The sequence below is a fragment of the Paroedura picta genome, chromosome 3 (genome assembly GCF_049243985.1).
Source record: "Paroedura picta isolate Pp20150507F chromosome 3, Ppicta_v3.0, whole genome shotgun sequence".
Classification (NCBI taxonomy): Eukaryota; Metazoa; Chordata; class Lepidosauria; order Squamata; family Gekkonidae; genus Paroedura; species Paroedura picta.
Genome location: NC_135371.1, coordinates 36,545,686 through 36,563,843, shown reverse-complemented (window position 1 = coordinate 36,563,843; position 18,158 = coordinate 36,545,686). Strand labels below are relative to the sequence as shown.

Below are 18,158 nucleotides of genomic sequence, written 5' to 3'. Positions count from 1 at the left end.
ATCTCAATATAAAGGCAATTTCATGTGTATATTCATTCACCTGAGCATGCTTAAATAATATTTACACATATCATTTAACATATATCTTAATTCTTGTATCAGTAGAATATGACATGGGAATCTTTACTGATTTGGGTGACAAGTTGCAGTGAAAGTGCCCAGATTGTGCCATTGTTTTGATTATATAGTAATTTTTGCCAGTTCAAAGTGCCAGTGAAGTTTGCTGAAAACAGGAATCCTGTGAGATTGGAGCTCTTTTCCTGCCTTAGTGGCTTATTTGTGACCTTAAATGAATCATTTAGCTTTCCCCTGGTTTTTATGCTCCCTGTTGGAAAATGAAAATCATATTTTTTCCTATCCTGCCTGCAAGAATTAATGCCTTTTAAGAAAGCTGCTTCATAGCACAAGATTAAAGATACTCTTAAATGCATGGTTATAATAGATTTCTAAAAGATTGAACATGAAATGTGGAAAAGCCATTTCGTTCTTAGCTGCTGAATATTTCAGGTACATTCAAGCAAACTAGACCTGCTGTGCAACTGAATGTACCAAGCTCATCCATCTAGAATGTGTTTACTGGGCTGATTAAACATCAGGATGTGTGGGCTAGCCTGCAATATGCTGCTAGTTTTCTTGGGTTGGTAACAAAAGAGAAGAATGTGGAAAAGGAGGTAGTTGAGAATCAGTAGCTTAAGATATTATTTGCACTGTGTGCCTGTTAATCATAAGACAAAATCAGAGGCCCTGTTTCATGAAGTTTTTTGCTCCCCACTCTCCCATCTTAACAATGTTTCGGGCCCCCCACTTCAGAAGAAGTGGATGTTTTTGCTATGGGAAACGGCAGCTGCTACCTTAAAGCAAGAAACCCACACTCTTCAGTGAGGCATTCGCCAAGGAAGGGTTGGGGGAGAGCTCTGTGCAATTATTTTAGTGCAAACACCAATGTTTTTGTGATCACTGGTTTTCCTTTTGACGCGACATTTGTCCCTCCCCCTCAAATGTCAATTGCTGTCCATTGTGCATGAAGGGGGTCACTGCTGACACAGAGTTCAAGGAACAGATGCTCCCCTATTTCCTTTAACACGAAGAGCAGCTTTGTGGGCAAGGTATAAAGATTTTCCTCAGCACTGAGTGGAATGGGGCAGACCCTGCTCACAAGGAGCTACACGTATGGATCCAAACCATGGAGAACTTTGGATTGCATTAAATGTTTTCTTTAGTTCTGAGGTCTTGACAAATGTTATTATATTAACCGTGTCCTTGCTTCTGCTGACAGCTGTAAAAACCGACTGTGTCCTGAGATACTACGTTGGTAATTCTTGATTCTAGGAGAACAGCCATTAATTTGCAGGAAACAGCTAATAGCATTTTCTGCGACTTAAGGAGATGGAAACGAAACAATAGAGGTGGCTCTGAAAAACCCTTTCTTTAAGCCCTTTCTTTCATTTCCCCGTTCCAAGAGATTCTGCCATCACCTCTTAGCCACCTTCGAATCTTTTTCCCCTCCCTCAGCAAAGGTTTAACAAGGAGAGAGAAGGTGGTGTAGAAATTATTATTAGGGAAATGAGCAGACTGAGTACAAGAACGGGTACATTATGGGTGCTTATGGCCTTTTCTGCTATGCAGCAGCAAATGCTGAAAAGTTCTGTTTTGGGCAAAATAAGGCTGTGAGTAAATTGGTCTTCTGCTGTTTGTTTTTCTAGCAACCAGAACTGGCTGCTTTGATATGCAAGGACATCCAATACTATATTCAGCTCCCTTCTGAGTCTCCTCTTACTCTTTTTGGTCACATTAAGGGTGGTGGGGGAGCATCGACCATACTTTCCCCATCCTTTCTTGATTTACTTCCCTCCTTGCATATCTCTGTAATTTAATCTCCACTGCTAAGCAGACCTGGAAGGTGTATGGTTAAGATCAATGTCCCGATAAACCCTAAAGCATGTTTTCTCCCCTCAGACAAGCACTTTAAGATAATTGAGAAGCCTTGTGGAGGGTCTTGGGAGGTATCTGGAGAGAGGCAGACACTGAGTGCAGAGTTGCCACTGCTCACAGGATCTGAGATATGGAAATGTTGGACAGTTTATCTTTTAAAGTGTTACAGGGGCCCAGTTCTTAAGTTGCCTTACTCTGGTATAAATCTGAAATCAAACAATGACAAGAGATCAGTCTTAGCACACTAAGGAACATAATGTTTCCTGAGTTTACCGGTGCAATCTGTTTATGCGCATCTAGTTTGCAGAGCAACTTTAAAGTTTACAATTTGGTCTGATCTGTTTTAGGGGGATTTTAAACTTTTAGACAAACAGAATGGCTACATCATAATGGCTGAGAATGTAAAATCAATATGTTTCTACCAGTTCTGGTAAAAATGTTGGAAGGAATGAGAAAGGACAAACTCTCAATGCTTCGATGTTGTAGGTGTAGTTATTGTCTGACAGGAGTATATAGCTTGCCTGGTTCTACTCCCTTCTATCATCTTGTCATGATAACCTTGTCAGGAAGGTTAGATTGACCAGTAAGCCCTTTGACCTTTGTGGTTGTAGGCTTCCCTAGCTCTAGGCCGACACTTTTAACCATTTCACCTTATACACCCCACTGATATTATAACAGCCTAGTGAGCTGTTGGGCACCCACAACATCACTCCGCAGCTCAATGGTAGAAAAGGAATGTCAGCATGACTTGTCCTTCCTTAGAGCTCTCATTTGTGCAGCCATTTGATGAAGATTTAAAAACAGCAATTGTCTTCCCCCCCCCCCATGGTTTACTACTTTATTGAAACCTCAGTGGCTTAAGGCAAGATCCTGCCAGTTTCATACAGCTTCTCCAAACTAGAGCAAGGAGAAGAAGACCTCCTACGTCTCCTTATCCCACTGCAGCATGCATAGTCACACTGTAGTACTGGAAAAAAGAAGAAACAATAATTGCTTGCTTCTCATCTCCACCTCTCCCTGCACTCTCCGGTGCCAAACAGGGCTTGGGAGACACTGGCAGTGTCTCTCACTTATGATGAGGTTTGGAGCAGATAAGAAACCACAGGAGTCTGTCATGATGTATCTTGTTATCTCCATAGCCTAGCACAAATGGAAAAAAAAATCTCTGCCTCTTCCCCAGGCTCTTCTTCTGTGCCCTGAAGTTTGAAAAGTGCTTTCTTCCTTGATGAGAGTAGCACACTTCCAGGGTTTTCAGTTTCTCTGCAATTTACTGTGTATCTTGTTAGTGTAATTTGGATCCCCTCTTTTAATGAAATAATGGATACAATAGCAACCACAGAATGGCAGCTGATGAGGTCATATGGCTTTGCTTTCAATTTGTGAACCATTTAATTTCACTGTGAAAAATCCCAGATTGATAATACAGTTGCTTGAAGTCCATAATTGTCATTGCTTATCCATAGCAGAATTTCTCAACCTTGTTTTTGTTTTTTGTTTTTTTTTAATGGCCCTGGAAGGGTTTTCTGAATCGGTGGGAGTTAATTATTTATATATATATATATTTTAATTTGTTAAATATTTATCAGGTGATATGACCATAAATGATCATGTCAACCTGCCCCCTATGTATACTATGTAGAACTGGATAGATTATACTTGTTGAATCTTAACTGATGTTGTAAAAGGAAAAGGCACAGACTTGTATCACTAAGTCTGTGCATCAAAGACTCAAACACAAGAATATGCTGTAAATGGGGAGTAATGATCATAAGCTCCACGATGACTTTATGAACTAACTGGCAGTGCCATTTTCATGATGCTGCTGTGTTAAAGACATTCCTTAGCCTCCCTGTTAACCATTTTGTTTGTTTGTTTGTTTCTGAAATACAGAAGAGTACTGATTGTCCACACATCATGTCTACCTCTGCAGCACCAGTGGCAACTGGGACTTCCCAGGACATCACCATTACCTTGAAGAATGCTGCTTTTGTAAAGGTAATTAAATAGGCCCTGTGGGAAAGTGTGCCTTAGCTTATCAGCATACTTTTGCACCAAAAGTCATATAATGGACCCTGTCAGTAAAGTAGCAATATCTGATTAGAAGCAAAATAAAGTCCGTTCATGACATTGAAAAAAAAACTTTATCATAACAGAAGAAATAGCTGTTATAACAGAGGACTTTAACAAAAAGTAATCACTCTGGCAAGTGGCCAAGTCTGGGTGGGCATAATATGAAGAAGAAAATATGCCTTCTATGCAGGCATTCTCTAGGGATCTGTTACATGTAATACAAGAACTTTCATGGGACTGGTGCAATAAGTAAATTTATAATATTGTAAAACTTCCATTTGAGCAGAATGCTTTAGGGGTCGGTGTGGAAATGTGCTTCACATACTTGAAAATACTTCTTCCATGTTTCACTCAATGAACTTTGCAAGTATGCAGTTCTCACATGGAGTACACCAACAGTCCTGAGCTTGGACAAAGCAAAAGCAATTTAAAAGCAGGGGACAAAATATGTGAGCAATTAAATCAAGGTCTGAGGTGCCATTAAAAAAAAAGAAAATATGTATTCTGTGCATATTTTTGACATGTGTGTTAGATTAGGTAACTAATTTTAGAGTTCTGGCTCCTGAATGCATTCAAGATATAGTCATAGACCATTCTCAAGTATCCTTAGACTAAAGGAAGCCAGGAATTAAGGACCTTCTGCTTTAGTATCTCTTCTGTTCTGTTCTTCCTCTGAAGCTTCTGAAAGAAACAGTTATGCAAGAGTATGAAAAATGTCAGAACACCTATAGTGGGATAGACCAGTGGTCCATTCTACCCACTATCTTCTCATCACCAAACATCTGGGTAAATTATGTTGATTCATAATCTGCTGATTATGGGAGCAATGCCTATCCCAGCCAGCAGGCAGTTGGCAGCATTCTGTACCAGTTCCACCTTCTAAGTTGTCTTCAAGGGCAGCGCCAGCCAACCTGGTAACTGTATAGGCTTGAATCCACTTGGCAAGGTTTATTGCATCTAGAAGGGAGGACATGCTACAAGCCAACCATAACATGACAGAAGGTAGCAACAGTTGTTTCTCTAGCAACAGGTATGGGCACAAATTGGAAAATTCAAGTTTGCTTCAGGGTTTGGGGTTGTCCTGAATCAAGCCTCCAAACAACCCAGAAACTCTGAAATGAACCAGCCAGGTTTGGGCCAGTCAGTTTCACTTCTCCCTGCTTAGAAGTGGGGGTAATATGGAGAGACGGGAGAGTACACAGATTAAGCTTAGAAGTGAGAGGAAGCAAAACGGAGTGCCAAAATGGCTGCCAGCTACTTAAAACCCCTGTTTTGCTTCCCTCTGTTTGTAAGAGGCGGAAGTGAAACAGAGGGTTTAAGTGACCCAAATGCCGAACCCAACTGAACAAAAGGTCTGGGAAATGTCTGGGGGCTGTGCCTTCAGGAGGGCACCAACCAGACAAATTTGTGATGGATTTAAGGTCAGTCCGTCAGTTACCTTTATTGGCATTAGTCATAAAATCTGTGATAGAACCAGTCCAAAGAGTAATATCACAATAAGATCTCCATAGCCTAAGTACAATCAGAGATATGTTAGAAATTAATAGAATAATTAATAGAATCATGACATACCATTAACCAATTATTACAATTAGAAAGTAGCATAAAAATTAATTTAAAAAACTGAGACATAATAAGGATTAACAGATTTAATGTAATGAACCAGTTTGTGCCCATTCCTGTCTAGCAAAAAGGTTGAGGCCAAGAGTACCTCCGACCCTTTTCACCTGAGATTTATCTGAATTCCAAAGTAAGCAAGGTCAGTTGCTCCCAGAACATAAGCATCATTGATCAAGATGATTTCCATTTAGTCTGAATTCAATTTCAGCTTGTTTAAGATTTCGTGTTGTTTATTATTTTTTCTGTGATTATTTATATTTGTATCCCAAGCAGGGTAATGTACTAAGTACCCTGATTAAAGCATCCTCTCTTCCTGTCACGCTCCTTGGTTAGGGAGACCACCATGGTTTATGAGCATAATCAGAAAATGCAGGTGGAATTAATAGAGAGGAAGGAACTTTTGTGTGTCATAAGTGTGCTACACTTTCAAACAATCATTCGCAGGCTTAATTTACTTGTGGGTTTGCCTGAAAAGCACTTCCCTAGTTTATAACTATGCATGCATGTAGTTCTCCTTTTTAGTTCACAGCAAACGGTCTATAAAAAGCTTCTTGAAGGGCCTTTATTGACAGTTTTTGATGTTGTTGCAGTATCCAGCAGAGGAACTTAACAAGTCTTAGACAAAGGCTCAGATTACTTGCCACACCAGCAAAGAAAACTCATTGTGATGCAGCTTTATTACAGTTTCCTCCCGAAGGTCTGACACTGGTAAATAAGGATGTGCCCCATCTCTGTCAGCAAAAAATGGCTTCCTCTGATGAGCTAGAAGGTGACTGCAGAAGTGGAATAAACAGGAACGGGTGGAATAAACAGGAAAGCTACTTAGTTTGCCTTAGTTCCCAGATGGCAACTCCAGACCTTTCAGTATGGCTTCTTCTCTTAGAAGAAGAGCTGGTTTTTGTACCCCACTTGTTTTAGAACCTGGAGGAGTTTAGAAATGGCTTATAATCACCTTCTCTCCCTCTCCCCGCAAGAGCTACCCTGTGAGGCAAGTGGGCTAAGAGAGCTCTGAGAGAACTGTGACTAACCCAAGGTCACACAACTGGCTTCATCGGGAAGAGTGGGGAATCAAATCCAGTTCTCCAAATTAGAATCTGCCGCTCTTAACCAGTACATCAATCTGACTTTCTAGTACTAGATAAGACTACCAATATTGCATTTCTGTGCAAAAAATATAATTTATGATTACTTGGCTGGGGAGTTCATGTATTCTTGCAGTCAAAAATAATTTGTTGAAATTGCATATGATTGCTTGGGAATGCACTCTTACTTTAGTTAATCAGCATGATCACAGTTCATAAGCTACTCTTTTCCTGCTTTTAAATGTCACTCCATATTCTCCAGCTAGTGTAGGAGAAAATAGACCCTTACTTTGTATGCTGGCCCATGTTAGCTACTAACTAGATTCTGATGCAATCACATCATTACCTACTTGGATTCTCCCACCCCACCATTTCTCTCACCTTTTCTAGTCCTCTATGAAATTGACAAGGGTGGTGGAAATATTAGTCAGTTTCATCAATGCTCTTCTCTGTTCCTATTGACATTTTGAAGGAAAGGTCTCAATAATGTTTCTCACTAGCCATGCCACCTTCTCTTCAAAAGATTATGTATATAATCACCAGTGGTTCTGTAGACACAAATTCTTGATTTGCTTTTTAAAAAGCCCATTTGCTAGAATTTACAAGGCTTTTCTGCTGGCTTTGTTACTTGCTTCAAGGTCAAGGATATGGTGGTGAGGTAATACAATCAGTGAGAAAGGAGGAGGGATTAAAATTTAGCTGTTAAGAGTGACCAGAGTCACTTTCATTTAGGGAAGGAGTTTAAATTCAGAGGGGGGGGAAGAGTCATGTCTGCCTCTACAGGAAATAATCGGTGTAAGGCTAGAAATGCAGTCCTGAGGGAAGGCATGTGTTCGCAGGTAACACACACTCACAACAGAATCAGAGTCCAATAGCACCTTTAAGACCAACAAAGATTTATTCAGGGTGTGAGCTGTCAAATGCATGCACTCTGAAATGCAACTGTAAACCCACCTTCGTGCAATGATTTCAAAACCTGTATTTCTGTTTTTTATGCATAAACAACAATAGAGGGGCTCAAAAGCATTTTAAGTGACAAGTGTGAAATTGGTGCTCCTTGCTGCTGTTACTGCCACTGAAGCTACTGTGTTAAAGAATGACAGGAGATGGGTTGAGTTAGTTGGGAAGACAGAAACATTGGAGGTAAAGCATTTGGCAGAGAAAACATTTCAGCTGCCGGTGAATCAGTAAGCTCTTGCCATAAATCTGGTGTTCCTTTAACATTTAAAGCTACTTTATGAAATCTGTTCATGGTTTTTAAATGTTATTTGAAAATAGCATTCAATGAGTGGGGAGGGTATACACTTTCTTCGCACAGGGTATGGATTTCAGCATAACTGAGAACAGACTTTGGCTCCTAAAGTAATCGAAGGAGCAAAGGAAAATAGGTTTGGCGCAGATATTTTGTTCAGCACAACTGTAAGAAGAAAGCTGAACAAATTACTGTTTAGTTGTCTGGACCCTTGGGAGAAGTGGGGTATACGTTGTTAAACAAATAATTGTTAGTGATGCCATTTAGAATCAGTCACTGCCTTATTCAGGTTATGCTCTTCTTTCATTAAAAGTGAAACTGTCTAAACATTTCTTAATTCTGGAGGCAGTTTTTGGTGCCTTTAAAAATCATGATGATTAACTACAGTGTAGTGTTCAAGACATGCATTGCCTTAAAAAATCTCACTGAATCTTCTTTCATCAAGTTCATTTGGATTATCAACTGTGTTTATCATGGCTATTATTGTCGCTGTACATAGCCATAAATGAGACTCTTCTATCATTCATTTTTTGTTCCTGATGGAGAGGAAAGAACATAAAAGGATATCATGTCACAAATTCTTCCCTGTTTCTCATGGTCTAGGAAATGCCTTTGGAATGTCATTTTGGAGCTGACAAAATTTTTGAGGCCCAGTGGGTGAATGTATCTACTGTTCAGTGCAGCAATGTGCTGGTAAGTTCATTGCTTAACATATATATTTTTCATCTTTTCTGAAGTCTGTTTTGCATGTTTTTATGTTTTTAATGTATTTTAGATTATCTTATTTTGTACTGTAATGTCCTGGGACCTTCAGATGAAGGTGTGGGCTATAAATTCCTAAATAAAAAATATTTAAGATGTACTAGTAACAAGAGTCACAGGCCAGTCAGATTGTCCATCTCAATTCTTGTCAGGATTTAGCTCTATTCAACTCCAACAGTTCAAGATTTTTTCTCTTTTCACAGTCACATTTAAGATCCTTACAGTGCAATTCTATGGATATTATCCCAGACGTAGGCCTACGTAGTGTTCTGAGTAGACCTGCTTAAGCTTACTCTTAAACAATTACAAAAATCAAGCTGACTTCATTTAGTTACAACAAAGTTCTTGGATAAAAGAAAACTGCCTCCCTGGTTTTCACAGAAAGGCCGTATTTCCACCATGATTTCTTTGCCACTAAGACTTAGATGTACCCTTTATGCACGGGCCGGAATGCTCACGCTGGCAGTGGTAGGGCTTCGGGGAAAATCTCCGATAATGCCTGCCGCCACTGCCAGTGCAGGCATTTCCCAGCCCAGGTCCTCAGAAGACCTGCGTTAACGAAACGCAGGTTCTTCGGGAGTCCCAGCTCCTCCCTTGACCTACGGCACCCCTGCAGGGACGCCTCTCGCATCTACGGGCTCTGCGGAGCTGACAGGGGCGCCCCCCCCCCCGCCATGGTGGGAGAGCAGTATGCTGTTCCCTACCATCCTGCAGTGGGGTCCTCCTGCCCCCAATTCTCCCCCCAGCTGCTGCCGCCGCTTACCTACACTCCCGGCACTTTTAGCTCCGCATTGCCTGCGTGGGGCCATTGCGCCGGGACAGCTGGTAGAGCTCCACCCCCGTACATACACGGGGGACAGCGGGGCTTTTTGCCCCACCGCAACAGCGCGGCGGCAGCACGGAGTAGCTGCCGCCGTGCATAATGGGCCTTAACAAAGACAGAACAGTATCTGCCTTTCTGAAAATCTGAACCCTGTATTCCAAGAAGCATCCTGTGTTCTTGTAATGACAGCTGATTCTGCTACTGTTGTTTGGTGTTTTGGTAAATGGAGTACTTTTTCTTCATGCAGCTTTACACTTCAGAGAAAAGACACCTTTTTCCAGTAAACCTTCAACTGAGAGAAAAACCTGGTAGATTTATCGACAGTCCACAGATTATGACAGGTTTGCTTTAAAACTGTGTTTACTTTGTTCTCTTTGGAGAGGCTCAGTATTCAAAAAAGAGCTTAAACATCTGGTGAACTAGGTTGGGACTAGTTTTTTTTAAAGCTTTGCTAAAAGTCTTTGTGCTTTCTATTAATGTCAGAGAACTTATTTAATTTGCACTCACAAACATGACAATCAAATGTTCAGTATTTTCTGTTACTGTTGCATTTATTTATTTATTTATTTATTTATTTATTTATTTAGTTAGTTAGTTAGTTAGTTAGTTAGTTAGTTAGTTAGTTAGTTAGTTAGTTGCTGTTCTGATCACTGGTTCAATTAGATTTGAGCTTCTAACTCTAAGGGCTTTTTTGCACCCGTTAAATGTAGCAAATGTACATTAGGCAGTCGTTATTTTCTGGCCTCCTTCTCCCAGGGATGGGATGTTTTTTAAGTGAACTGCCTGAAGCAAAAAATAGGTGTACAAGCATGCAGGCAAAGACAAAAGAAATTTCCCCAAAGTTGCCACACAAAACATTCCACTCTAAAGTCCACCCCTCCCCCAAATAATTCAAGAACAAGATTTTTTTTAAAGTATCAAGACTCATGATTGCACAAGGGATGGCAATAAAAAAGCACTATGCATCTATAATTAGGGACGCCTCTCGCGTCTACCGGCTCTGCGTCTAACGCCTCTCGCGTCTACCGGCTATAATTAGATGCATAGGCATTTCAACGGAGAAGTATTGGATTTTTTTTAAAAATTAGCAGGCATTGCGGGCCTTTTAAAACACTGAGAAAGGGGATTGGTTGCCAGGATTGATTGACAGGTGGAAGAGAGTTACGTGTAAAGCGCATTGCTCTCTACCGCCATTTCCAGCCAGCAATGTGAAGTGTAAGGAGTGTGAAAAGGTGGCAGACAGAAGCGAGACAGCAAGAAGGTGAGGAATGACTGGAGGCGCGATAATATTTAGCACTACACCATTATGCTAGCGTAACGCTATTTTTTTCTGTGTGCGGAAGTACCCTAATTTTGAAGCAGTTGTGCTAGCTTTCAGTTTGTCTGATCTGATCCACTATGGTTCTTTTAATGTTCTTGTTTCTGAATTGAGTTCAAGGTGCTGGTTATTACCTTTCAAATCCATTCATGACCTGGGACCCTAATCCCTTCTCCTGTGTGCATATTTATCTTAGCTCTTATTCTTGAACAGTCTGATAGGCTGTGGTGAGAGCTGGATCTTTTATATAGCTGTCTCCCCCCCCCCCCTTTCCAGGAACAAGATCCTTGAACTAATCTCAATCTTCTTAGTGTTCAGAAAAGCCGGGTAAGACCCGGCTATTCCAGAGGGCCTTCTGATGACAGGTACTACATGGTGAACTAATGGACACTGGAGTGTTGTTTGTATGAGTGATAAGATCTGAAAGTTGCATGCAGGTGATGTTTTTTATTAATTTGAATCTTGTTTTTTATTTCCATATGGATATAATTTTTCAGGCAGAGGTTTTTAGCGGAGGTCACTCTATAGAATTCCAGAATGATCCCATTGTAGAGTTTTAGATCTATGGAATTCCATTCTCATGTGTGTGTAAAATGCTGTGAGGTTGCAGACAATTTATGGCAACTCCAGCCAGGGGGCTTCAAGGGAAATGCTAAGCAGAGGTGTAGTTTGCCTCTGCAGAGTGTTTCTCCCAGATACCATTTTTACTTCCTCAACACCAATAAAATGAAAATTATCAATAAAGGGAGCCACGACCCTCGGTTTGCAAAATCCGAGCAAGGCTGTTAACAACATGGTATTATGGAGGTTACATAAATCAGAAGGTTGCCTTAGGTCAGAAGCAACTTGACAGCACTTAACACACAACACACTTTTGAAAAGCTCTGACTAGAATTGCACCCTCTGTTGTCATTTGAAAGGCAGCATTTTTGGTGCTGTCTGGTGTGGAACAGCCAAAGAAGGTGTGCTATCATACCAAAACCCCTGTCCCCAGTCATTATGTGCCTAGCTTCCACCACAGCACAAGGATCTTTGCTTGTGTGACTGATGGCCAATTGCAGCATCCATTGTGTGGCTGGCTCCTTTTCCGACAGCAATCATTCTGAGGCTGCACCAGCCATGCTGTGTCAGAATTCTAAAGGTGCCCACAGGCCTCAGGGCTAGGATGACCAATGTTCATGATTAGGGCAGGCTTTCTCAGTGAGGGCTTCGTGAATCCCTGGGGTTTCTTAGTGGCCCTGGAATGGTTTCCTGAATGAGTGGGAGTTAATTCATTAATTTTGTATATATTTTTAACATTTGTTAAACATTTATTTGGTGATGGGACTACATATGGTCATGTCGGCCTCCCCCTGCTCCCAAAATGGCCTGGAGGGGCTGGGAAGGGGAGGGGCCCTGTGTGAGTGTGTATACAGCTATGCTTCCCAACCATATTCTGCACGATCATTCCACTTCTGGGGTTTCCCGAAGCCTGAAGAATATTTCAAGGGTTTCTCAAGGGTAAAAAGGTTGAGAAAGTCTGGGTTAGGGCCATGGATTGAACTGTTGTACACACACGTATTTCGTACTTTCCTATGATGTGCCATGTTCTTTTCACTGGATACATATATGGTAGGAATGCACTTACCCATTCCTCCTTATCTAGCACCTGAAATCTATAATGATGGGGAGAACAGGGGGTTTCCCCCCTTATTGTACTGGAGATGCAATCATTGGGCATGATCCAGCTAGTGTTAAGCACTGTTAAATTCCACTTTTTTAGTGAAGTGAAATCTATCATACCACTCCATAGACAAAGTTTGAAGGCTTCTGCCTTCCTCCTACTTAATTAGCTCTTCTGTTGAAGGAAGAGTCAGTTAAATTGGAAGAAAGCTCATTGGAGGATGGTCAGATCAACCCCATAGGGACTAAGTTAAGTTCAGCTAAAATTAGGCCCTTGACAAAAAGCCTGGAAGATGGCCAGAAAATGGCAGACTTGTGAATCAGTGTCCTGATTAGCTGCTTTTACAACTAGAGTTGGTAAATATTTAAAAGAACAAGGCTTGCCTCACTGACAGGGAATCATCTAAAAAGTTTTATCTTGCCAATTTTTTTAGAATTTTTGTGTGAGTGTTAGCATATAGACAGGGAAAGATCTGGTATCTATCACAGACTTAGGTTTTCAAAAAGCTTTTGCTGAAGGCAAAAGGCTACTGAGAACTGCAGTACAAAATTCAGGGCACACTTACTGCATAATTAGCCAGTGGGCACTGATTCCCCAGAAACAAGTACTGCTGAGGTCCCATTGAAATTAATAGACTTAATTTAGGTACAGCTAATTAGTCCCATGAACTGAATATCCTTCCATATTTAAAGCTGCTTTATAAAATCTATTCCCTAGGGTGTTAGTGGGGCTAGCTTTCCCCGAATTAGACTCCCTGATTCAAAATGTGTGCTGGTAACTAGGTGAGCGTAGGTTTATGTCACCTTAACCTTGATAGTTCCTTCTGTTGAGCAGCTTCATCACAAGTTGCTTCGCAGACCATTTTGATAACGTGTAAAATGTTCCGTCTACCTGGTTCAGCCATATGGCATAATTCTGCTTACGCCGGGAACTTACCTCCTAGCACTGCCAGCATACCCCCGTGAAGTGAGCAAAGCTCCTGGGCAGAGTGGCACAGGCACAGTCTATGCTGAAGCAGCTTGGTGGCAGCAATCCACAGTGCTAGGGCAATGTGTAGCTTGGCCCTCAGGGCACAAACAGACGTGCTGAAGATAACACATCTCCACTGGACTGTGAAAGATGAATTGCATGTACAGCTGCTGCGTGGGAAGGGGGAGAGGGGCATTAACCTTTCAGTGCTACTTGGTTTTGCTCATTCTTTTAAAGGGAAAAGGTTTTCTTTAAATTCTCCTCTTTTCTTCTTTAAAACCCTACCACCACAAAAGCCCAGTTTTGATTAAGAAAACCATGTGGGGATTGAAGATTTGAATCTCTTCGCCTCAGGTGGCTTCAGTCTAAGTCACAGCTACATACCCATGCAATTTACCTTTTATAGACGGGCCGAAAGAGATCCGTGATCTTTTTGTGTGTTCAGATAATTTGAAAAAGGAGCAGACCTATTCACAGAGGGCAGGCCTAATCAGGAACCATTAGCCATAATGCCTAAACAGAGCTGCCATGTTCAATAATCACGAGATGCTGAGTCCAAACGGTAGGAAATAAGGGATTGCTGTTTCCGACACATTGAGCTTCAGAACTTCCTGCAGTCATTTGATGTGGCTCTGTGGGGCAGGATGCCGAGCTAGAGGAGCCTTTGATTTGAACCAAGAAGGCGAGTCTTAGGTTTGCATTGTGTTAGAGGCCCCAGTTTGGATAAAATTGTATTCTATACCTATACTATGTTTACCCAATTGATTAATCCAGATCCCACCACCACCACCAGTTGGCTATTGATTTCTGTGCTACTCAACTCTGTTCTGTCACACGTTTTGAAAATAACATTCTCTGACACTATGCACCATTGATCCATGTGATTTCTGTGTTTCAAGGGAAAAGGTGTTAGACTGAGAAGGCCAAATGAACCTGTCATAAAAAGGCAACAAAACCGTGAACTGGGACAGAGAGTAATAAGAATTCTTTTTAATCCCAGGACGATTGACTGAAGGGTTGTGAAACGGTTGCTTCATTGCAACCAACATAATTTGCCTTTTGAAAACAACAGATTCGTCTGCCTGGTTGACTGAATGGAGTCAGCTGTGCAGCGCTGTCTGTGCAGTCCTAAGTAGAGTCGAACTCAGTGGGTTTAGAAAGGAATGACTCTCTTTAGGATCTCAGTCTCATCTGGATGTCCAGAGTATTTGCTAAATGTATCATAAATTGAAAACCGACTCTCTTTTTAAGTGCCGAATTATGTCCCTGTGGGAACTATTGTCCAGAACTTCTGGGAAATATTTAGGATCATAGTGAAACCCCCCTTCAGTTTGTTCCAACTCTTTTGTTTCTCCATTGGCTTTTAAGTATTGCATGGTGATGTATCTATGTGTGAGAGCGTATGTGAGGCTATTGCATAACTAAAGTTAAACAAGGTCATACATGTTTCCATTTTAGAATATTTCTTTCTTTTTTCCCCCTCCCCAGTGGAAATTTACAATTGTGCAACTGGAAGTGCTGACTGTTCTCAGTGCCTTGGGAGAGAAGATTTGGGTCATCAATGCATTTGGAGTGAAAGTAGTTCTAGTTGCAGACTCAATACTGAAGCCCTTCAGTTACCAGGCATGTGCCCTCCGCCCGAGATTAGGAAGGTAAGGCCTTGGTGCAGAGCAGAAAATTAATACTCAGTTTAAAGAGCTTGGAAGTTTGAAAGCAAAGAAAAAGTAACAGACATTGCCTCAGTGGACAATTGAGAAATCTGTTATCCTTGACAGAGGTTAAGACAACAACTTGTACACTAAGAGAAATGTTAAAAGTAGCTGTAAACAATGAAATCAAGTTCCATTCCGGTAGGTGTACCTGAGGATTCCTTAGTGAACATGTTTTCTGCAAACTTCAAATAAGATATCGCACTAAGTCTGAGATTTAAAATAGTGCTGCACACTTTGTCATGTTATTTACTAAAACCAGATTGAAATTTTCCATAGATTTCATCTGTGCAGCTTACAGACATGCATGGACTACTCATGCAGATAAAAATTTCGACACAGTAGGACCAGCTTGGACAGTGAGATAGATAAGCCAGGAAAATAGGTTTGCAGAAAAATAGGGGGGGGGGGGGGCTTGAAAGCCCCAAAAGAATAACTGTAACCTCTGCACATGTATAAATGCAGCAGAGAAAAGAAAGAGATTTAGGTTGCATTTGAACTGCAAGAGCAAATCGAAAGGGTGCCTGACAACCAGTGTAATGGTAAGCTGGGAAGAGGAAGCTGGGAAGAGAGATGACAGGGGAAGAAAGGAAACACTGCAGGAGCTGAGGATGTGAGAAAGAAAAGCAGAGTAAGCAGGCAAGCCAGTGGGATGGGCAGGAAGGTAAATTGGAGGGAACAAAAGAGCAAGAGGATGGGGGAGCAGCAAACCTGTAAAAAAGGAAGGGTGGAGGAGAAGCATATCCAAGTGAAAATATGGCAAGATATTTACAGAAGAACCCAACTAGATAAGAAGTTTCTGTGCAAGTAAATTAAGTCATGTTTTGGAAGTGCATTTGAAAAATGCCTAAGAGCAACAGAATTCCAGCATTTTTATCACTTTAGCATAGGAAATTGTGCGTGTAACAAACACATATGATGAGCACATGTGTCTGTTCATCAGTAGAAAGTTCAGCTGGGACTTCCCACCACATATAACGATCAGTGCATTTTCATCACTGACAGCCTATATATAAAGACACACAATTTCCTATACAGAAGTAATATCTGTTTTCCCAGTTGTATTGTCATAAGCCTCACAGTAGAGCAGCAACACAAAAGCAAACAAATGCTCCCCTCCACTGTGTAGGTCGGCCCTCCAGCTCTCTTCCAAAACAACTAGTGAGGAAAAAAACCCACAAGAATTACAGTCCCAGCTTGTCATGGGATGGGGATACTATTTCCTTAGCAGATACTGTACATTCAGTCCAAATTCCCCATTTCAAAGAAAAAACAAACAAGCTTTTCTTTTAGTGTCTACTGAGTTGTCTTGGGGAGGACAACTGCAACTCTATTGAGAAAGGAGTACAGAGTTTAGTAAGAGGACATTATCAGCCCAAGAAGGAGCCTTCACTCTTGACCTTCTGCCCCTTGGTTGACGTCATATGATGTTGGCAGCAGCTACAGTGAATGGCAAGCTGCAGCCTCTCTGAGTGCGCTTTGAGGAAGGAAGGCTGCTGTTCCCATGAAGCTTTCGCTGCCTTTGCATTTCCCCACCTTCCTCTGATTCGTGGGTCGCAATAAAAAGGCCTTTTCTACATGTAAGGCATTAAACTAGACCAGATGTCCAATGAAATCATAGTGGCTTTGTTGCTGACTGTAGAACTAAGGGTAACAAAGGAAATCTCCCCGGAATATACAGCAAAATATCATTGCCGTCTCGAGCCATCATAACACTTAGCCCCTGCTGCCCCTTCCCCAGCCCTGTTGCAACAAGTCCTGAAGAGTAGGGCTTAAAAGAAGAATCTCCCAGTCTGACCGGAGAACATGTTGGGAGATCTTCCAAGTACTTTAAAAACAAAAATTGCAGCCACGTGGGGAAAATGATTTTTTCTCACTACTGTATGATTTTGAAATTAGTTTTCACACACATACACACACACTCTTCCCTCCATTGGAAGGGGGGGAAAGACAGGCACCAATTGTTTGCCAGTCTTATTCTTTGTAAGGCTAATAACAGCATATGAGTGGGTGGTCTGTGAAGAGAGTAACGCCCCCATGACCACAAAGCTCCCATCGAAGCTGGGAATCCACATGATTGCTACTTCTCATTAAAACAAACAACAAAGTGCAAATATTTGATCATGGATCTTACAGCATCTTATCCATTAGGCTTTTTCTGTGACAATTAAACTGTATGCTCTCTCTGAGCTAGCATACATACATGTAAGGTACTAACATTCATCCTATCATCATTATTATTAGCCTTATTAATTGTGGCAACATTTAAAGACTCTTTAAAATTGATCTGCAGGCATGGATAGAGACTTGTCCTCAATGCTATTTCCCCCCATGTTTTATGCTGGTTATATCTTGTTCCTGTCCATTTACCTTAAGCGTCGTGCCAAGTTTTAAGTACCAATGGTTGTATTTTTTTTCAGTGTTGCGTGAAAACTATATGGGAAGAAAAATAGAGCAGAATTAAAAACTGTAAATAGCAACTAAAACTGAAGCAAGGAATTCAACATGAGCACACGGCTTCCTTACTGGACCATCCTCTGTGGAAGGAATGCTTTTTCCCCCCCAGTCTTCTTCATCAAATTCTCTTTAACCTGTAGATTGAGCCTCTGAATGGACCCCTGGAAGGAGGAACTCTGGTCACAATACGAGGAAGAAATCTGGGCCGCAGGTTCAGTGATGTCATTAATGCAGTCAGGATAGGAAATGTGAAATGTTCACCGCTCCAGGACAGATATATAGTCTCTGAGGAGTGAGTAACAATCTGAATTATTTAAATGCATGCAAAGGGAAGGGAGTGCAATAGTTTATTGTCTCCTGTTTTCAGTTGATGGGTCCTTCCCAGTGATCCATCTTCAGAGATCTGGAACATGACATCTGTCCGTGAATGTTTTCATAGATTTCCATGTTTGTGTAACCTGAAAGCAAGACATCCAGTTACATGCAGGCTTCCCAGTCCTT

The 18,158-nt window shown here is 41.3% G+C and overlaps 1 protein-coding gene across 1 annotated transcript in view; it reads left to right on the top strand.

The window, feature by feature from the left end:
* Positions 1 to 18,158, top strand: part of PLXND1 (plexin D1) — a 173,372-nt gene that overhangs the window by 72,665 nt on the left and 82,549 nt on the right. The window contains exons 9-13 of the mRNA XM_077325307.1: positions 3,823 to 3,927; positions 8,560 to 8,649; positions 9,789 to 9,882; positions 14,980 to 15,143; positions 17,798 to 17,949. Coding sequence (XP_077181422.1) covers positions 3,823 to 3,927; positions 8,560 to 8,649; positions 9,789 to 9,882; positions 14,980 to 15,143; positions 17,798 to 17,949 — 605 coding nt within the window. The remainder of the gene's footprint in view (positions 1 to 3,822; positions 3,928 to 8,559; positions 8,650 to 9,788; positions 9,883 to 14,979; positions 15,144 to 17,797; positions 17,950 to 18,158) is intronic.